Genomic DNA, 20,613 nt, shown 5'->3' on the forward strand with positions numbered 1-20,613 from the left:
CATTACTCGAAAAACCAGCCAATCCAGAGTCTTGATTTTCAACCAATCCGAGGCGTCAGAAGCAAATCCAAGATTTCGAAGCTCATGGCATCCGCAGCACCCAAGGCCCCGTCGATGAACCTCGACGACCTCGACGACGACGACGATAACGATGGCCACAGCAGCAGCGCCAGTGAGAAGGTCCGCCGACTGGCCTCGCAGCTCGGGCTGCGGCGCAACGCGACGTCGAGCTCGACCAGCGACGGCCACCGCAGCGACGACAGCAGCTCGCTCTCGCTGCCGCACTCGTTCGACAACACGCCCATGTCGACGCCTGCCGCGTCGCCCGCGCCGCCTCGGAACGTCGCCCAGTCGTTTGACCTAGCACTGCGCACGGCGCTACCTACGAAACTACCGCCACGGTCCGGTGTGCCCCACCGCACGGACGAGACCATGCGTCGGTTCTACGAGATCCAAGTCGACAAGGTCCGCGGCCAGCTCGCAATCGCGCTCGAAGAGAAGAAGCAGGCACAGGCCGCGCTGAGCACCGAGCGACGGTCCTTCCAAGAGTCGATAGCGTCGCTCCAAGTACGATGCACTCATGATCCATCTCTCGATTTCTCATGTGATTAGGTGCGGTATCGCAACGAAGCGAGCCAGCTCCAGACCGAAAAGACGGCTCTGGAGACACAGCTTCGCATCTTCGAGCACCGACTCAAGGCTGAGAAAGCGCAGTTTTTCGATCTGCGCATTCCCGAGCCACTGGCAAAGCAGGTGCTTTGGACATCATCATCGGCGCTGCGATCTCAGACAGATTGTCTGTAGCTCCAGCGCCAGAGTCATGACGCTCTCACGCTCGTCGAGTTCGTTCAAATGAAAGCATTCGAGCTCGTAGAGCCCGAGAAGGCGGCCACCGAGGCTGCGAATCGCCAAGTCGCGTCGCTGACGCAGGCCAACGCGACCCTCGAAGCCAAGGCGAGTGAATACCAGACCGACCAGCGAAAATGGCAGCGCAAGTGCGACGTCACACAGCACGAACTTGAGCTGTCCGAGACGACGCGGGCTGAGCTTGAGCGGCAAGTCAAGCAGCTCCACGCCAACGTCCAGGAGCTCAACGCGCTGCGCGCGACAGCGACGCCTGCGCCAATCGTGCCCGATGCTGTTGCGTCCCAGCTTCGCGAGCTCGAGGCGCAGCTCGCGCTTGCCGTACAGGCGCGCGACGCGAGCAAGGTCCGTGTTTCGAAAATGGACAATCTGTCTTCAATCGGAGCGTGTAGATGGAAAGAGAGCAGATGGAGCAAAAGCTGTCGCTTGTGCTCGTGGACAAGGACTACCTCGCCAAAGACAATGCGCGCCACGAGGTCAAGATTGCGCAGCTCCGGGACGAGCTGCAAAGCGCGCAGGCCAGCGTGCGCCGCCTCGAGCTCTCGAAAGAGACGTTTCTACAGCAAGTCAACGACGCCCGGGAAGAAAGCAAGACCTTGTTCGAGGTACACCGACTTGATACATTGATATATATATATTTGACGAGCTAGCACCGCATGCACGTGGAATTGACCAAGCTCCAAGACGTGGCCAAGAAAGAAATGGACGCTTTGCGGGACAGTGGCAAGACGCTCTTTGAGCGCGAGAACCGCATGCTGCGCGACGCCCGCCAGGACGCCCAGCAGCAGCTGGAACATGCAAACAAGCGCTTTGCCGACCTCCAGCGCGCGTACGAAGACAAGGTGCTCGAACTCACGCGCCTCGACGCGCAGTTTACGACCAGCGTCGCCCAAGTGCGCAACGAACTCAAGATCAAGCATTTCGAGGTGCGCGCGGTTCCGATTCCGATTTGACGTACAGGGTGATGTAGCTGACGCAATTGAGCCGCAACTACGAAGAGAAATCGCAGCACCTCCAGCTCGCGCACTTGGAAATCGACATGCTCAAGCAAAAGGTACGGTTCGACAAAGGCGAGAGGGCTCAGAGTCCGTCGAGGTGGACGTCCACAAGGCGGAATTTCAAAAGCTCGAGACGCAGTCGGCCAATGAGCTGGCGCAACTGCGACTCGACGTGGCAAGCTACGTACGTACAATCTCCTAGTATCAAGGTATCAAGTTTATGGAAGCAGCGCGACAAGCTCCACGCGTACGAAACGTTGGAGGTCGACATGGACCACGCGATTCTCCAAGCCGGTGCGCTTCCCGAACCCACGGATGATGCGACTGCGTCGACGTTTGCGATGATCCCGACAGCCCCCAAACGCCGGGTTGGTTTTCAGTTTCAATGTATCAAGCTGTAGATTCGGAATAGTTTCAACAAAGCGTGCAGCTGGCTCAGAAAGTCGTCCAGTGCGAACAGACAATCCAGCGCATGAAGAGCGAGTACGCCTCACTGCACAGCGCGCGCGACCAGCTTGTCCGCGAGCTCGAATCTGCGCAGCGGCAGCTGGCCCACATGCACCAGCCACAGGAATACCTCGTACACCATCCTTTCAATCCCGCAGGATAGTCGATTGTCTAGTAGATCGAAAAGCTCAAAGGCCTTCAAGACGAGGTCCTGGCGCGGCAAACTCAGGTCGCGCAGTTGCAAGCGGCGCTGCAGCAACAACAAGCCGACGCCAACGACCTCCTCCACGCCAAGCTCTCACTGCAGTCGCAGCTGCAGCAACTGCTCAGCCGCCGTCACGAGCTCGACACCTTAAAGGACATGGTCCTCCACACCCAGCACAAGCTCGCACGTGCAGCCGCCCCCGTTGATGCAACGTCCCCGCCCAAGACAACGACCGAGCCAACGACCGCTACGATGGCGCCAAAGTGGTATCAGAAGCTGCGCAGTGCACCGGCGGCGTCACCGTAAGACGTACTAGTTGATAACAGACAAATATGTACACAACTGTCGCATTCATAATCGTAGGATTACGTCCAGAGACGGAACGTGCAGTCGGAGCTCGCACTCGCCATGTAGCGCCCGACCGGATCAAACTTGACCGACTAGAAACCACGCAAAATACATCAGAAAATATAAGAAAAACATATAAGAATATAAGAAACTCAGACGAGCACGTACCTGGACGGGGCCGTTGTGGCCGCGGAGCTCCGAGATGAACTCGAACGTCTTGGCATTGCACATCTTGATGGTACCGTCGTCGCTCGCGGCGGCGACAACAGCGCCGCTCTTGTCAAAGGCGACGCTGTTGAGCGGCTGCTGGCCGCCGTCAATCGTCGCACGCTCAGCCACCATGCGCACGTCCCAGAGCTTGATGAAGCCGTCGGCATCGCAGGATGCGATCGTATCGCCCGTGATCGAGAACGCGACGCTGTTGCACGTGTTTTGGTGGCCGTAAAAGGTCTGGACGCAGAGCCCCGATCTAATAATCGACTACTAAGTCTCCATATTACAGTATCGCAAGTGGAAAAAGTGTACCGAATGTCCCAGATCGAGATGGTCTTGTCGCCCGACCCGGTGCAAATGTTGACCGTATACGGCTGGAAACAGACGCTGTTGACCGAGTCGACGTGCCCACGAAAGGTTTTGCGGCACTTGCCCGTCGCGAGGTCCCACAACTTGCACGTGTGGTCCATCGAGCACGACGCCAAGAAGTCGCCGTCGTGGTGAAATGCACTTTCCCACACCTAATAGATAAAAAATGAAAGTGAAAATGACCCACTTTGTCGACAAATAAAGGAGTACCGGGTGCGCGTGGTCTTGCAGCGTCAGCGTGCACGACGCCGAGACAAAGTCCCAAATCTTGACGGTGTTGTCCCCGGACGAGGTGGCAATGTGCGTTCCGCGCGGATGAAACTCGACGTTGGCGATCCAGTCACGATGGCCTTCGCCGCTCATGATGAGTTCGCAGTTGGGCATCGACCAGAGCTTCCACGTCTCGTCGTCCGAGACGGTCGCAACCACCGGGTTCTTTGGGTGGAACGCCACGGCGGCAATCGAGTTGAGGTGGCCCTGGAACGTCTTGACAAGCTCCACGCGCTTGATCTGAATCGGGTCAAAGCGCTTGTCTGCGTTCGGGTTTGCAGCGTTCTCGGCCGGCAGCTTGGTGTCCGTCTTCTTCTTTTTCGTTCCACCGAGGACCGACTTGGCCGGCGACGACTTGGAATTGGCAGATTTCGAGTCCTTTTGCTCGAGTGCGCGCACTTGCGCCTCCTAGTTGATCGCTTCAGACTGTAGGATTCTTCGAGTTTTGTCAAATCGACGCACCAAGGCGTCGGCTTTGGCCATGCAACGGTCGCGCTCGAGGCGCATGAGCATCTTCTCCTTCATTGCGACCTCGTACTTGGACCGAAGCTCGGCGAGGAGCGGCTCGTACGCTGCAATGTTTTTGCGAAGCTTCTTGATCTTGTCCATGAGGAGGTTCTTCTCCTGCACGACGCGCTGGTGGTGCATCTTGTGGACGTCGCGCTGATGGCGAAATTTGTCCCAGGTCCCTACAATCACCTAGCTTTTCGTACAGAGACACTTCGAGTCGGCTAGCACCTTTGGCCTTTTCCGTGATTTTCTTGGTTTCATCAAGCTGCTTGCGCAAGGCTTTGACCTACAAGAGCCATCGTCGGCCCAATTTCTCCCAATACACGAGGTACTTGGTCGTCGAGCGCTTGGTTGCGCAGGTAGATGTCGGGCACGACGCCAATGTCCTCTTCCTTGAGCTTGCCTTTGGCCATGAGCTCATACCACTCGGTGTTGAACGTGTCGAGTGTGCGAGGCATGGCGATCTTGATGAGAAAATTGCGAATGAAATCGTCGACGACCGACGGGCGGACTTGGGTGCTCATGGCCATGGGCCGCGCCGGCGCCGCGAGGGCATGGCTGCCTTTTTGGATCGGCGACGGCGCCTTCTCGATAACGACGTCATTCGCTTCCGGCGCCTTGTTGAGGTTGCGCAGGACGGTCTGGAAGTCCTCCTCGTCGTCGTCCTCGTCGTCGTCGAGCACATCGACGTTCGTGTACTGAAAGTCGTCTTCGTCGTCCGAGAGCTCCATCTTCTCGAGCTTGAGGAGGTCGTCGTCGGTCAGCGACTTGCGCTTCGTCAGCGTTGCGCCATTGTTGTTGCTCGGCTTGGCCTTGGTCGCCATCGCGGCTACACACAACTCCCACGTCTCTTCAAGATCGTCCGGATACTGTGCCACCACACCATTTACACTGTACGTGGAATAGTGTTATAGACTTGGGTAGGTGCGACGCGGTTAAGAGCGCTTTTTCAACCAATCGCAAGCGGCGGATTCTTGCCGATGCTCCGCCAGGCCAAGCAAGCGCTGCCACCGCGGCCCCGCGGGCTCTCGCCGCTGCAGGCGGCCTTGTACGTGATCCAGACGCGGTCGAGGCTGCTAAGCGCATGGCTGCTGGACGTCATGCCAGGCTTGCCGCCGCCGCCGCTGACAGACGAAGAGAAGAAGGCTGAGGCGAAGAACCAGTTTGTTGACCTCTGGACACTGACGCTGGCGGACCACCGCAGGCTATGGCACGAGGCGTGGAAGCAATACAAGGGCTCGTTTGGCCCCGAGAAAACGGCGTCCAAGGATCTCACGGTGGCGCTCACCGCCAAGGGCCACGAGGTCAAGAGCTCCGTCGACACGCATCTCGCGACGCATCACCCCGAGCTCAAGGCAGAGATCGACACGTGGAGTGGCCAGGTCTCGGAGAAGCTCGTCGTCATGCAAAGCGAGGCCAAGAAACACGCGGCCGAAATGCAGGTCCAAGCGCAAGCACTGGACGTGGAGAGAATCCCCGAGCACGTGGCCGACGCCGTGGCGTCCCTCAAGCAGCGCAACGTTGTCGACGTCAAGCGAGACATGGAAGAGTGGGCCATCGACAAGCTCCTCGTGGGGCGGCTCACCGTCATGGGGTTTGTCGAGGGCTACCGCGCCGGCAAGGACGAGGAGATGGCGCGGGATACCCCGCTGCTCAAGACGCTGGCCGAACAAGCGACCGCCAAGCACAAGGATGAGATCGAAGCCCGAAAAGCGCAATTCCTCAAGCTCGTCCACGAATTTGACGCCAAAGAAAAGCTGAAATAACAGATGCCACAAGGCCAAAAAGTGCAATGTTATCAAAAGTATCAAGGTATCAAGACCCGAGTTAATACGGCTTGTGGAAGGCGCAATGCGTGGAAATGTCTTGGCGGCACGTCGGGCACTTGTTGCGCGGGAACCGACCGACGCACGCGCTGCAAAACACGTGGCCGCAGGGCACGAGCACACGGTTGACGTCGTTCTCAAAGCAGACCGAGCACGTCATGGCCTCGAGCACGTCCTTCTTCTCGGCCAGCGCCTCCTCAATGCGCTCGGACGCAGCGCGGTAGCTCTCTTCCGCGTGCGCCAAACGCTGCTTGAGCCGCAATGTCTCTTGAAGAAGGGCTTCGTACGGCGCGCTGAGACTCATGTTGACGCGACCGAGGAGCTCGTTGACCGCGTCGAGTACCTGCGTCTCCGAGACAGGTAGCGATGGCACCGACGACGGCATCGACGTCACAGCCGCCGTCTGCACCGCCGCCGTCGTCGGCGTCGCCGTGGCCGCCGACAGCGTTGTCGACTGCCGCACAGATTGAAACGAAAACACTTGGGTCGACGGCAGCCACGTTGTCGTATGCTTCGTGTCGACGCACAACTGGACTTGCTTGAGCCCGCCGGTGGATTGTTCGGCGAGTACCGTCGCGTAGACGTGTTCGTGGTTGCTGCCTTCGATTGCGACCACCTCGCCCGGCAAGAACGACCGCAACGGCTTGAGCTCGAGGGCCAGCATGTCGACGTCGCAGAGCGGTGCGCCAGGCACCCCCCGTGCTTGCAAGACCCGGCGACTGCCAACGCGGAGATACGCAAGCGTCTGCGGAATGTCCGAGCTCTCGAGCATCGCGAGGACGGGCGCGCAGTCGAGTAAAGCGTGTGGCATCGACTGCTGAATGCAGAGCGCGACGACATGCGACAGGCTCAGCGACCCGGGCGTCGTCACATAGAGCACCTTGGCCGTCTCGTCGATGAAACAGAGGCTCGACGGGTCTTTGGTCACATCGAGCCGCCCGTTGCGCACATAGAGACGCGTTGCAAGTGTTTCGACCGCACAGATCGCATGCTCGCGGAAGCGCAGGACGATGTCGTCGTCACTGCCGACACACACGGCGGCGAGGCCACGCCCAAAGGCGTCCGAGCGCAACACGGCCGTCATCGCGGTGGTGTCGACCGTGGGCACCAAGGCTTCCCCTGGACAGAGCTCTTCAACCACGAGGTCGGACAGGCTCGGGACGTGCAGCGCGCGCACCACGGCATCAGTGACCATGCCATGGACAACGTGGATCGACGCGAGCTGCATGTGCATGCGCAATGTGAGCCGGCGTGCGGTCGCATCGTTGGCGACACACAACTGCAACGGCACGAGCTCGTGTGTCGTCGTTGGCAGCATGAGCGGGTGCGACAACGTTAGCTCCGTCTCGGCGACCAACGTCACCATCTTGACGACGGCGCGGAGCTCGTTGAGGTTGAGCACCATGCACTCGGTCGCGAGCTCGGCGAGGAGCTGCGCATAGTCGTTGGCGGACGGCGACTCTTTTGTGCCAAGGCGTTGAAACAAGTGGTCGTACGCACCAAAGGCGCGGGGCACTTCAAAGAGGAACGGCGCGAGGTTCTCCTGGAGACGCACGTAGACGCGACTGGCCTTCACAAAGCGCGTGCCAATCGGCAGCAAGGGCAGTTCGCAGAGTCGCGACTGCATCGCGTGCCCGAGCGTGTCCCAGTGCGCATCACAGTACGCAAACAGCTTTTGAAAGAGCTCCAAGACGGACGTGGCGTGCGACCAGTCGTCCAGCACAGTGGCGTTGCTCGTCACGCGCTCGAGCGTCAAGAGCACATCGGTCGCCGGTGGCGGCGAGACGACGTCGAGGCGGCGCCAGAGCACGCGGGGTGGCACCGCATACGCCAGCGCGATCGGCTTGGAGAAGAAGACGACGGCTTCATCCGACGGCACGGCGCAGTCGCAGTACCGCGTCAAGATCGTGCGGTCGGGCCCACTTAGCGCATGCTCGATCGCCGGGACAAACGCGATGGACGCGAGCTCTTCGAGAAACGAGCGCGCGCGCTCGTACTTGTCGTAGTGACGCGCAAAGGCTTCGTGGAGGGCCAGCGCGCCCGCTTCGTGCTCGGACGAGAGCGGGGTCGGCCACGACGCCACGTGGTTCGCACAGCGCGCAAAGACCGCCGTCGAGAGCTCATACGTCATGCCGAGCGCATGCAAAATGTCGAGCCACTCGGGTGTCGCGTACGCCGGCGCCGGAAACGACTCGGGGAACGACGGTAGCAAGACCGACGCCAGAACCGGGTGCGTCGGGTCGAGGAGCGTCGACGCTGGCACAATCAAACCGTCGCGCGTCGAAAAGAGCGGCGTCGACTGCAGAAACGCTACGAGGGATGCATTGCGCTGGAAGACCGACCACTTGCGCTGGATCGTGTCGAGGAGCGCAGTGCGCTGGACCGCGTCAAATGCGTCGAAGCGACCAACGACAAACTTGGCGACCATGTCGGCTTCGGTGAGACACGCGACATCGAGCTCCTTGAAGAATGCGAGCAGCGACGGCCGAGGCACGTGCAGGAACGACTGCTTGGTGTGCTCGGGGAGGTACGCTGGAAACCCGATGACCGACTCGTCGACAAGGTAGTATGTGTCGTGGCTCAGAATGCACTCGTCGCCCAAGAGCGAGTAGTAGAGCGGAAGCCCCCGGAGCTGGTCCTTTCGGCGCTGGTTGAAGCCGCCGTAGAGCGTCCCGTGGTCGGCAAAGTACGCAACGAGTTCTTCGCGGTCGGCTTGCGACGCCATTGGCCATTGCAGGCGACCGGCGTGGGACCACTTGAAGAGACCGCCGAGGATCATGAGCGCCGCGTCACTGGGCCGGACAAGCCACTCGTGGTGCTGGGCCTCGGGAACAAAACCAAGTTCGAAAATCGGAACGTCGAGGCGCGCCAAGAGCGGGTGCAGCCGCCGCGTGCCTTCCGACTCGGAGATGACGCCATCTTCGTCATCGACAGTTGCCTCGTCTTGCGCTGTCGAGACCGCCTCGTCGTCGACGGCCAACGAGATCCCCGCAGCGTCAACCGTGGCCTCCGACGCCGGAACGTTGTCGCTGTCCTCGGCTTCGCCGTCGGCTTCATCCCCCTCGAATTCTTCGTCCTCGTCCTCGTCCAAATGCAGCTCTTGCTTGGCGAGCGCATCCATGACGTGGCGTTCGTGGAGGTATGCAGCATGCTGCGCGTCATCGTCGGCGATTGCAACCTGCCGCTGCCGCGCAATCGACGCCGCAAGCTCCAAACTCGCGCTCCCGGGCTTGAGTACGAGCACGTCGTCCATGTAGCGACACCGAAGCAGCTCGTTCTTGCCAGCAATCGGGAGCAATGGCCATGCATGAAAGAGCTGGGCATGCTCCTTCTTGCCGACTTCCTTCCAAAACCGGCCGAGCCAGAGCGCAGAGACACCCACGTCCTGGGACGGCGACCACACGACGCGGTCCTTGTTGCGCCACGCTGGCGGGAGCTCACTCGCAATGTGCTGCGAGAGAAACGTCACTGAAAACGGCGCCGCGCCCAGTGCAGTGATCAGACGCACGTTTTCCAAGTCGAACGCGCGGCAAAACTCGAGCGCAAGGAACCGGCTGCGCATGCTCGGCAAAAGAAGCTGCTGGTCGAGCGTCGCCACAATGAACGGTTCGGCCGCGATCGCTGAAAACAAGCTGGCTTTCGGCACCGTCCCGACCGTCCCATCGGCGAGCGCAAGCACGGGCAAGCCTGCAAGCTCCCCGTACGTCATAGGTGTCAAATCGCGCAAGCAGTAGGCGAGCAGGTCGTGGCACAGCCCGACGTGCAGCGACGAGGCCGCGACGCGCTTGAGCCACTCGCGCAGCACGCGCGGCGTAAAGAGGCGCGGCGTCGACTGCATCGTCGTGGTCGCGGCCACGACGCTCGAAGGTACTGTAAACATGGGAAAGTGCAGCCGCGCATACGCTGCGACTTGAAGCGGCATGGTCGGCTCCATGAAATAGCCGTCCGTGAGGCGGCGGTAGCTGCCATCGCCACACAAGAAGAGCTCGAGTTGCGACACCTTGGGGTGCAAACTGCGCTGCACCAGTCGGCCGAGGTCCGTCGACCGACGCAGGGCGGGCCATGCACCATAGAGCATCCGTGGCACGTTCTAGGGCAGAGACTACGTCAACGACCGATTGGACAATGAGAGCTGTACCGCAGCGATGGCGTTGGCCTTGAGCGTGCTCAAGAGCTGCACATAGGCCTCCGTGACCGCGTCCTCCAACAGTGTGAGGTTCCACTCGTCCATCACATGGTTCTTGGGCCCTACAGCAGCGCACCGATAACGATGTCTGTGCTTGCAGTCGAGTCGTACCGAGACCGCGCACGGGCACGTGAAGCGACGGCGCGTCAAGACCAAAGCCCGCATGCACATGCACCGGAAGCCCCGTGTATATGTCGGTGGCAAACGGGGCAAACAGCTGGCCTCGGACGCGCGGGATAGTCGCGCCGCCCGTCGTGCGCACGAGATGTGCCACGGACGCGTGGGGCGAGAGTGCTGGCACCGCTTTCGCCAAGTCTTGGGTCCGACCCACGGCCATGTTGGCACTCACACACCAGTGGTGCACGGCCACCTCCTTCTGCGCACTCACCCGGATCGCGACGTCCGAGATCGCGAAAGGCAGTGTCATCGAGCGCTTAAACACATTGCCAAAGAGGCCTGTCGGCTTTGGCTTGCGCCACTCGTCGTCCTGGAGCAGCGAGAGGCGCTGGCTCAAGACGCGGTCCGCGTTCTGCAACGCGACGTCGATCGTACATGTCCGGAGCTCTGGTGTCAAGTGCCACAGCGTCAAGTGCCGCAAGTAGGACGAGAAGAGCACCGACGTCGGTGCAAACGCATTGGCCGTCGAGAGAAACGAGGCCATGTCCTGGGGTGTGAGCGCGGGCCGCAGCTTGGAATCGGGTGTCGTGCGCAGCGGACACCGGACGATCGTTCCGCTTTGAAGCGACGGCAGCGACGCAAATGGCGCGAGCTGGTCCGAGAAGCTCGCAAACTCGGGCGTTTGCGTGTTGTAGCGCAGTGTCGACGCCTGCTCGAGGTACGTGCCACTCGGGTCAATCACGTAAAAGTCCGTGCCGCTCAGCACTTGGATGCAGTCGCTCACAAAGAGACCCGATAGAAGACCCGCCGAGCCTTTGCCGTACTTGAGAAAGAGCGTCTCGGGCTGCACTTGGACGTCGTGGAAGTGAAACACGATTGCGTCGCGTTGCAGCGCCTGGAACGACGGCCGGCACACCTTTTGGTCGGCATGCGCCCGCGTATCGACTACCACATCGACGCGTGGGCAATGCAGCGCTTCGGATACGTCGAGCATGTCGCGAAGCAGCTTGGTCGCCCACGATGCGTAATTGGCCTCTGGCAAATGCGCCTTGATGGCGACGAGGTGCGGACACATCATCTTGACGCTGTTACACGACGCGTTGGCCACCAGTGCGTGTTTGGAGACCGCCCCAAAGCGCAGCGCGACGTGCGGGGCCACACTCGCGTGCACGAACCGCCGACGGCCGCGCTCGCTGGATTTGTGCCATGCCATGTCATCGACCACGAGCTCGGTTGCGGGCGCCAGCATGCGATCCGTGTCCGGTAGCAAGATGTTTCTGACGCTGTCGGGCGATGCCTGCTCGAGCAAACCAAGGAGGACGTTGACGAGGGCCATGTCGGACGCTTGCAGCGGCGCATCACGCGGCAGGAACGTCAGTGCACGCGCATAATCGTCCATCTCAAAGCTCGCTTTGATCGCAAACGCCTCGAGCAGAGTCGACGGCACCCTAGTAGTTGGTGTCACTTAGCACGACTGAAAAGGAACTGAATCGGACGTACCGCGTGTCGGCGACCGTGACGAGGACGGGGGCGACGGTCTCGGGGCCGTCGTGGGCCACTTGGCAGACGCGCACAAAGCGCATCGAGGTCGTCCAGATCCACGGCGACGACGCCAAGTGTGCTTTCCATGTCTCGTCGTCACTCAAGTTGGCAATGCATCCTTCCAGCGTCGCATACACATTGGCCACGCGTTGGTGCAGAAACGTCGGGTCTTCGAGCGCGACGGCCGACGACGCATGCCGCTCGGCGATGGCCACGAGCTGCTGCGCGAGAACGTCGGCCGAGAGCGTCCATTGACATGCGTCGCGCAAGACTTTCGAGGTCACGTGTCCGTTCAAAATGCACTTGGTCGCCGAGCCGTACCACTAGACAAACACCACGTCATGATTTCTCTTTGATCACGTGATACCTACAATCCACTCGGGCGGCCACGTGGCGTGCGGCGACGCAACTCCACCGGTCGCGACTGTCCACGGCAACACGTCCAACGGGCGCGCTGTCTGGATCGGAAGCCAAGCCACGGCACAGAGCGCCGCGATCGTCTCGCTGTCCTTCTCGGGGGCAAACACGGCATCGAGGTGCTCGTTGACGACGCCGAGGAGGTGGACCGCTCGCATCGTGTCCGGCGCGTTCTCAATGCTGCGAGCGCTCTCGAGCATGGCGAGACACGAGATTGACTGCTGCAGCCCCATGTCCTTCATCACTGCCAATTGCGCCGCCAGCAGCGGTGTCGGAAAGCTCGATGGACCCAGAAGACCTTGGAGGGCGTCCGACGTCGGGTCGTGGAGCTCGTGCAGGGGCCGGTGCGCGCTGCTTGCATCGGCTGTCGGGACACGAACCGTCTCGCGGAGCCGCTTCTGGACGGCCGGGGCCATGCTTGCGTACCGGAGAAACACTTCTTTGACCAAGAGCTCGATCTGGAGCGTCTCATCAAAGAACGTCAAGTGCGGCAACACGTGCTCGAGAAGCGCGTCGTCGTGCGTCACTTGGGCGACCCCCGCGGCCAAGCAAAAGGCGCGCTCGTCTGAAGACGCCAGAGACAGCAGCGGCGGGGGCGCGTAGGCAAAGCCACTGGGCGGCAGCAGGTAACTCGCGCTGTCTAGTGCCACAAGCGTGCTCGCACCGCCCAGCGTCGAGAGCTCAAAGATCGGTAGCGATCGCGCCGTTGCCTGGTTGGCCGGCGACAGCGTCTCAAAGTCGGCCTCGACCAACAGCGCCCGAAACGCACGTGCGACCGGCAGCGGGATGGCTGCGATCGCCGTGCCGCGACTAAAGAGGCTCAAGAGACCCGACGCGTCACACGCAAACGCAAAACCCGACGACAGCATCCACGACGGACACCGCTCGTTGGGGAAGAGCGACGTGTCGAGTACGTACAAGTCGTGGTCCTTGAGAAAGTCCAAGATACTGTCGCGGTCGCCGCGCAACCCTTGGAGCGACGAGAGCACGGGAGTGTCCAGCGGCATGAGCGCCGTGTTGGTGGGGTTGATGCGTACGGGCTTGATCGGCCACTCCAGCAGCGACGTCGGTACGTCATTGCCGTTCGAGACCTGGTCGTCCACGTAGCTCCAGAGCGCCTTCCACCATGTCATCGGGCGGCTCGGGTGCGCGACGAACGGTACACGCGGCTTTTGACGCCACGCCGACGGAAAGAGCGACGACGCAATCGCCCCAAGCTCGTGCAGATCAAAGACCTTGACGTTGGCGCTAGTCACAAAGCCGGGCAGCGCCCGCAAAACGCCGCCGCAGAGCTCCATGTTGAGCACACGGTGCGGGCACATGCCTTCGAGGAGCGTCTGCTCGATCGACGAGCAGACATAAACCGCGTCGCCTTGACCGCGGAGAAGAATGGGTCGCACGCTTTGATCCCGCAGCACAAGAAGTGGCAGCGCGTGGAGCATCTCGAGCTGGGCTTCGTCGCGAATGTCATCGACGCAGAGCTTGACGAGCGCCGGCACCAGCTGCGGCGGCAACGTCTGCAGCCGAATGCGCTCGGCCTGGAGGAGCTGGCGGAACGTACTTGGCGTCGTTGCCCCGAGGAGCACATTCTTCTCAAGCAAGAGCGCGTGCAAAGGCGGTGGAAACGACGCGTACGAGAGACCATGCAGGCGCAAAATCTCCATCACTTCGGTCGCCCGCGCCGACGGCAACGCCGGGTCCAGGGCGAGGACCACGTTGAACGGCACATACGCTCCCGACGTCTCGCAGTACACGAGCTTGTTGGCGCCGACGCGGGCGTAGAGCGTGTCGACGACCGCGGACCACGGCGACGGCGGTCGCTGGGGCGGAAACAGCGCCAAATAGTGGTCTTTCGAGACCATGGCTTGCACGTGCAGCAGCAGCGAGAGGTACGTCGGCGCAACTGCGTCCACAAGAAGCGCCTTGTTCCACTCGGAGCGCATGCGTCCTTCGCCCGTCATGTCATCTACACCATATCAATTCGCCTCACAACATAGAGGAGCGAGGACATACCGCCGTGCCAAATGTCACGCCGATTCGATGAGAGCTCAAAGTACCCGTTGATCTAGATGCAATCCATGGGGTTTCCTCATTCTCAACTCGTCAAGGTACGGACGTACGTGCACGGGAAGACCGACTTTGACAGGCAGCGGTAAAAAGCAAAACGCACGGCCGTCGAGCGGCGTTGGCACAACATCCAAGCGTGCTGCAATCCCCACATATGGAATGAGCTTGAGCTCGGGGTGCGCGAGCGCCATTGCCTTGGCGCTGCCCGCGCCCATGCCGATGGCCATGAGGTAGTTCTCAGTCACCGGCGCCGCATTCCCCGGCTCGGAAAGCGTCACGGAAAGCACGTGGTGGTCGATGCTTGGCGCTGCCTGCCGCTGCAACTGGCGATAAAACGCGTCCTTGTTGGCAAACGCGTCCAGCGCGTTCGGTGGGCGCGGCGGCACGCTGGCTTCATACAAGAGGCGCGGTTCGCTGCCGTCGTCGTCCGTCTTGATGTAGACTGCAATGTGTTCGACGTGTCGCAGAAAGAGCATCGTGGCGGCCAACGACGACTGAAACTGCGTGATGAGCTCGTGCATATCGTGTTGCGTGTACGCCGACCGCTTGATCTCGCTGTGCATGCCCGTCGTGCGGAATGGGAACCGAAAGAGCGTCCCGTGGTACCTACGTCTTGCTGAGGCATGTCATGCCATGAGTACGGTCGTACGGCTCGTCGAGGGTGCAGCCAAAGAGCTTGTAGGGCGCAAACTGGTCGGGAAACTGCGCAATGACGTTCGAGGACGTAAAGTTGATCTTGATGCCGGGCTGCGTTGTCGTTGCGTTCGGTACAAAGGTCGCGTGCGGATCAAACATGACTAGATGCTCCCGCGTCAATGCACGAGAATGACAAAGGGCGAGCGTAATGTACCGAGCGAGCTCCCCGATACGATCGACGGTAAATCCGTGAGATGGTACACCGAGTTGAAGCCAAGACCAAAGCGCCCGGTCGTCGAGACGCGGTGGAGCTTGCTGCCTTGGCCAATGCGCGCGAGGTTCATGAAATCGCGCTCCTGGAACGCCGCATTGTTGTACTACACACAACACTAAGAATGGCATCCACGAGAGAGAGCAGCATACGCAGTACAAGGCGGGGCCTTGCCACGCGGCCATGGGGGCACTCAAGAGCGACGACGTCGCGTACGTGGCGAGGTTGAGGCACACACTCACACGCGTCGCGCCCGCGTCGTCGGCGTTCTGCACGAGTTCGTGGAGCACGCTCGTGCCTTCGGGGTACTGCTCCAAGATGTGTGCGAGGCGTCGTGTGAGCGGCTCCGACTGGCCAAACGCCGTGACACCGTCGAGCGCTTCGGGTTCGAGTCCGTCGAGCGCCGTCGACGAGCTCCGTAGGAGCGATGACCGGAACGAGACAGCACCCAGCTTGCCCGCGACCACGTTCGAGAGCTGCGGGTGCACAAACACCAGGCCCGAGGGCTGCGCCAGCCACGGCGCATCGTTAAAGAGGAGCGACGACGCCAATTCCAACACATTGCTGGCAGTCGGAAGGTACACGTCGAGGCCCGTCGACATCTCGTCGCTGAGCGTTTGCGCGAGCTGGATCGCGAGCGCGACGTCGTCTTTCGAGAGCGGCTGCGTATTGTGAGCCGTAAACATGGCTTCGAGGACGCCGACATAGTCGCGTGCGTGGAAGCGGCGACGCACGCCCAGCGCCGACAAGAGAGATTCGTACGGTAGCAGCTCTTTCGGGACGATTGCGAGGTACTCGTGCGCGTGCACGTACGAGTCGAATGCGACTTGGTCCGCGCGCCAAAAGCGGTCCCGGATCCAAAGCCACGGCACGTTGTGCAGTGCGCTTTGCATGCCATTCGCTGCGCTGGCGTCGCGCACGAGGTACGACGCGAGGGCCGCGTACAACGTTGGCACCTGCGCAGCCAGTCGCGCGAGATGTGCGTCGTCGTTGCCAATGGCGCAAAACGTCGCATGGAGCTCGACGAGCTGTCGGAGAAGCACGGGTAGCGCGTGTGGAGCGTCCCATCCAAACAGCTGACGCAGCGCGCTCGATGCGATCGCTCCGTCCAGGATGAAGAAACTCGCCGAGCAAAGCCACTGCGACTCGGCAGGTCGGAGCGCGAGCGGGGACGTGACGAGCGGCGGCGACGACGGCCACGGCAGGCAGGCATACGGCGGCGACTGCAGCACCGGCATCCACGCCAAGAGCACGAGCTGTTCGCGAAACGCAATGATGTCTTGCATCTCCAATTGCAACGCAGCGGCGTGCGCCGCGTCGTCCACCTCGTTGTCCTCGTCGTCTTGGAGCGTCGACGATCGGCTATCTAGAAAGGCCTTGAAGAAGCTTCCCGTCTTCTTCTGGAGCGACATCTTCTTCTTCTTCGTCGCCACGTGCATGGACACTTGGGGCTGGAGAAGCCGGTCGGCGTGGGCATCAACATACTTGACAAACTCTTTGGTGCGCCGTTGAAACTCGGCAGTCTCCTCGGCCACACCCGTTGTCGCAATGACTTCAGCAATGTGCAGCACGGACGACCGCGTGAGCATCTGCTGCATGCCCAAAAGACGCAGCGCTCCGAGGTACGCTGGCGTCTGGAGCGACGCCGATGGAAAGCAGCTCGGTTCGATCATGTCGACAAAAGCCTCAATGTCCGGGTCGTAGAGCTCGGTGACGTAGCGCCACGATCCTGTCATGGTCGCAAACACCTGGAGCTGCTGGGCGCGTCCGATGAAGCGCGGGTCGTCGCGTACAAACGTCGTCACGTGGAGCAAGAAGCCTTCTAGCAGCGACAGTTGCATCTCGGGCTCCAAATTCGACCACACGTTGGCGGCAAACATGCTCGTCATGAAGAAATTGACGCGCGAGATCGTTGGGAGCCCGAGCTTGGTGAGCACCTTCTTGGAGAGCTCGGGATGCACGACAAAGCGGCCATCCAAAAGGCGCGGTTCGATCTCCGGGGCCACGCACAGCCCGGGCGTGAGCGGTACAAAGAGACTGCGGTCGTCGGTCTCATCCCATGCCACCGCGTTGCTCTGGCGAAACCCAAAGCCGTGGAAGAGCGGCAACGAGCGCAGTGCCTGCACCGTCGACGCGCTCATGTCGTCGCAGTGCAGCGACACAATGTACGTTCGGAGCTCGTCGCGCTCGACCGCCGAGAGCACCTCGACGCGGTCCCGGGACAAGGACGCGACGACGCCTTCCGGTGTCGGCTGCTGAAAGTACGTCCAAACTTCCGGTGACACTTCGGTGCGAAAGAGGTCGTGGGCCAAGACATCCACTTGCATGCGCAAAAGGATTGCAACGATCGATGGCGCGAGCCACGCCGTGTGGAGAATTGACGACTGCTTCCGGAGGCTGCACACGGCGCCGTTCTGCGTCGGGACGATCGGCCACTGGTCACAGAGGTCGAGCAGCGTGCTCGGGCTGTTTCCAATGTACGCCCAGAGGTCTTGAAACCACGCGAGCGTTGGGAGGTCGGTTGCATCGATCGACCAAGCGACGCGCGACTGCCGCGCCCAGTGCGGTGGCAACACGAGCGGCAAGAAGTCGCCGAGGTCCTGGACGCCCATCACTTGCACGTTCATATGCGACGCGAGCGATAGAAGCGTCGCCTTGCAGTCGCCCACTGCCTCCATGTCGACAAGTAGCTGGCGGGCGCTGGCGCCAAAGAGCTGCAATTCGAGCTCCGAGCAGAGGTAGTACGTGGTGGAACACGCCTCCTTGGTCGTCGACGTCAAGAGCCACTCGAGCGCGGCTTGTGCGTTGTTCTCATGCTTTTGCAGCGCGGCCACACACAACGACCGCGGAAACTGCATCGAGAGCAGCTGTTGCAAGCCAGCGGCGTCCACAGGAGCTTGGATCGCAAACCGCCCGACCGAGTGGTCCATGAGCGGCAGCAGTTGCACGCCGTCGAGGTCGTCGCGCGGTCCATCGCGCAGCACAAACGCAAGCAGTGCGTGCATCGCGGCCGCATTGCTGCCGTGGCACGTCGCGTGCGCACGGTACCACGCCCGGGCGTGGCGCGGACCAAACTCGATTGGGATCGTGTTCGTGGTCAGCAGCAGCGTCTGCAGCGCTGGCGGCACCGACACGAGGCCAAGGCCATCGTGCACGAGGAGAGGCTCGAGCGCGTCCTTGTCACTCGATGGTCCAAGCACGAGTGCGTCTCTGGGCGACACAAACGTCTTTGTGAGCGTATACAGACACGGCTTGTCGGCGACTTGCGTCAGCGCCGAGGTCACGAGCGTCTGCCACGGCGGCAGCGGCAGCTGCAGCGGAAAGAGGTGTGGCGTCGTGTGATATTGCGTCATGGCCTCGATCGCGCGCGCGTAGCAAGGCGCAACGACCGACGCCAAGAGACTCGAATTCCACTGCGCGCGCAAGAGCCCTTCGCCCGTGAGACCGTCGCCCGACCACACGTCGCGCCGGTTGGACGAGAGCTCAAAGTAGCCATTGACCTAATCACGCAACGTTCTCAGCTCCTAACCCACCAGCACGGTGTCGTCGTACGTGGATCGGAAGCCCCGTTTCGACAGGCAGCGGCAAGAAGCAGAACGCACGGCCTTGCAGCGGTGTCGTGACGTCCAAGCTCGCGGCAACACCGCCATACGGCACAAGTCGCAGCGAGGCGTTCTCCGGGTCAATCGCCATCGCCGTGCTCTCTTTGCCCCCAAGCTGGTTGCAGATGAGCCACGTCGATGTCGCGTCGTTGTTCGAGCCAAAGTTCCGGGTCGTAATCTCGAGCGGGTAGTCGCAAATCTGACCCTGCAGCGGGAACGCTTGCGCCTTGAGCGATGCTTGGCTGCGCTGCGCTTGGAGCTCGCGCGACAAGTTGGTGATGCTGGTTGTGTGCAGCGGTGTTGGCGCCGACTGGCCTGTCTCCCACTGCGAAATGTGAATCGTCGTCACGTTGCGCAGAAAGAGGAGCGTCATGGTCGACTCGGCGGCAAAATCGGAAAGGAGCTGCGACACCGAGGCGAGCGTTTGCGCTCGGGACGTGAGTTTGCTCGTCTTGGCTTGCTCGGGCGTGCGCAGGGGCAGGCGAAACGTCGTGCCCTACATGTTCATGAGTGCATCCTCCACATGCAAGCGCGCTACGTCAAAGGGCGATCGAAGGTCGCAGCCAAACCCTTCGAACGGGCAAAACTGGTCCGGGTACTGCTCGAGGAGATCACGCCGCGTCATAAAGTTGATCATTTTGCCGGGGTTGCTCGGGTTCACATTGGGCAAGTGGCAGGCCTACACTCGAGCTATCACCGACGCGTGCGAGGAGGAAGTCGCATTACATGCGGGTCAAACATGACAATGTGGCTGCCGCTAATGAACGTCGGAAGGTCCGTCATGTGGTACACTACGTATCGTCGTTGGCTTCTACGATGCATGCAAGAGCGTACCCGAGTTGAAGCCAATGCCAAAGCGCCCGGTCTTCCAGCCTTGGGATGCATCCTTCTTGAGCGAATCGCCAATGCGCTACGCAAGTACGTTGCACATGCTCGTCGACCAGGAGAGCAGTACCTGGATGGACGCAAAGTCGGCATCCGTGAAGCGCGCATCGTTGTGCACAAGAAGCGATGGGCCCTGGAAGGACGCGAGCTTCGTGTACGCGAGGTGCTCGGCGCCATGCGTGCGCTTGTCGAGGCAGAACGAGATGGTCGTCGCGCCTGCGTCGTCGGCGTTCTGCACCATCTCCTTGAGCACCGAGGTGCCCTCTACCCTCGCAGCACCATCATGAGGTCGTCGTCGACCTCGAGCAGGAAGCGCATGGACGTACCCGGGTAGTTGCGCAGGATCTCGCGGATGCGCACCGTGAGGTCGATCTTCTGGCCAAAGTCATCGCCGAACTGGACGACCTCGTCCATCGCCATCCCAATCCAAATCTGGTTGCTTTCGTCGAAGATGACGACCTCCCAGAGATAATAGGATGCTTCCTCGGTGCCCCAAAACTCAATTGAGTTTTGCATGTGATGGAAAGACATTGCACGCGACTCATCTTTTCTCAATTCGACGATCAACCTCTCAAAAGCCATACGACATGCGAGAAAGGCCAGCAAAGATCGCACGCGCGCAGCTTCAACCTCGCTTCAAGCACGAGGTAACAGCACACTGCACCGCGCCTCCATGAAGCGCAAGAAGCGCCAGTGCTTACCCTGTCTGCACCATGGCTTTGACACGCCGAGGATGCTTCGTGCGGCGACCACGCACCGTCGCTGGGTTGTGGTTCGCTGCCCGAGCGATTGCATGGTGGGTCAACTGTGCTAGGTAGAGCTGCCTTACCCAGTCGACCT

At 61.0% G+C, this 20,613-nt stretch overlaps 4 protein-coding genes across 4 annotated transcripts; 2 read left to right on the forward strand and 2 right to left on the reverse strand.

Annotated features, from left to right (window-relative positions):
* Positions 1 to 69: 69 nt before the first annotated feature.
* On the forward strand, positions 70 to 2,871 carry SDRG_03811 (hypothetical protein). Its single transcript, XM_008609455.1, has 10 exons — positions 70 to 567; positions 613 to 753; positions 805 to 1,209; positions 1,257 to 1,469; positions 1,515 to 1,790; positions 1,835 to 1,918; positions 1,960 to 2,046; positions 2,093 to 2,230; positions 2,275 to 2,442; positions 2,488 to 2,871. Exons 1-10 carry the CDS (start codon positions 85 to 87, stop codon positions 2,818 to 2,820), a joined length of 2,328 nt encoding a protein of 775 aa, XP_008607677.1. The 5' UTR covers positions 70 to 84; the 3' UTR covers positions 2,821 to 2,871.
* Positions 2,872 to 2,879: 8 nt separating this feature from the next.
* On the reverse strand, positions 2,880 to 5,048 carry SDRG_03812 (hypothetical protein; the record flags this gene model as incomplete). The annotated part of the gene is made up of 7 exons (XM_008609456.1): positions 2,880 to 2,954; positions 3,031 to 3,331; positions 3,388 to 3,596; positions 3,655 to 4,122; positions 4,177 to 4,403; positions 4,453 to 4,510; positions 4,557 to 5,048. The coding sequence occupies 7 exons, from the start codon at positions 5,046 to 5,048 to the stop codon at positions 2,880 to 2,882; spliced, it is 1,830 nt and encodes a 609-aa protein (XP_008607678.1).
* A 130-nt stretch (positions 5,049 to 5,178) lies between these two features.
* On the forward strand, positions 5,179 to 6,067 carry SDRG_03813 (hypothetical protein). The gene has a single exon (XM_008609457.1). The coding sequence runs from the start codon at positions 5,205 to 5,207 to the stop codon at positions 5,988 to 5,990; it is 786 nt and encodes a 261-aa protein (XP_008607679.1). The 5' UTR covers positions 5,179 to 5,204; the 3' UTR covers positions 5,991 to 6,067.
* On the reverse strand, positions 6,052 to 20,193 carry SDRG_03814 (hypothetical protein; the record flags this gene model as incomplete). The annotated part of the gene is made up of 16 exons (XM_008609458.1): positions 6,052 to 10,140; positions 10,189 to 10,298; positions 10,348 to 11,801; positions 11,854 to 12,218; positions 12,267 to 14,278; positions 14,326 to 14,377; positions 14,433 to 14,985; positions 15,029 to 15,176; positions 15,230 to 15,392; positions 15,439 to 18,786; positions 18,839 to 19,384; positions 19,427 to 19,567; positions 19,615 to 19,679; positions 19,723 to 19,798; positions 19,844 to 20,037; positions 20,100 to 20,193. 16 exons carry the CDS (start codon positions 20,191 to 20,193, stop codon positions 6,052 to 6,054), a joined length of 13,410 nt encoding a protein of 4,469 aa, XP_008607680.1.
* Positions 20,194 to 20,613: the final 420 nt, after the last annotated feature.

This window comes from Saprolegnia diclina (genome assembly GCF_000281045.1).
Source record: "Saprolegnia diclina VS20 unplaced genomic scaffold supercont1.9, whole genome shotgun sequence".
Taxonomy (NCBI): domain Eukaryota; phylum Oomycota; class Saprolegniomycetes; order Saprolegniales; family Saprolegniaceae; genus Saprolegnia; species Saprolegnia diclina.

Excerpts from the sequence above, each read along its gene's own strand:
- SDRG_03811 (XM_008609455.1), top strand. The coding sequence starts at position 85 with ATGGCATCCGCAGCACCCAAGGCCCCGTCGATGAACCTCGACGACCTC. Across the intron at positions 1,210-1,256 it reads AGGCGCGCGACGCGAGCAAG|ATGGAAAGAGAGCAGATGGA; the intron begins GTCCGTGTTTCG and ends CGGAGCGTGTAG. Across the intron at positions 1,791-1,834 it reads TCAAGATCAAGCATTTCGAG|CTGACGCAATTGAGCCGCAA; the intron begins GTGCGCGCGGTT and ends AGGGTGATGTAG.
- SDRG_03813 (XM_008609457.1), top strand. The coding sequence starts at position 5,205 with ATGCTCCGCCAGGCCAAGCAAGCGCTGCCACCGCGGCCCCGCGGGCTC.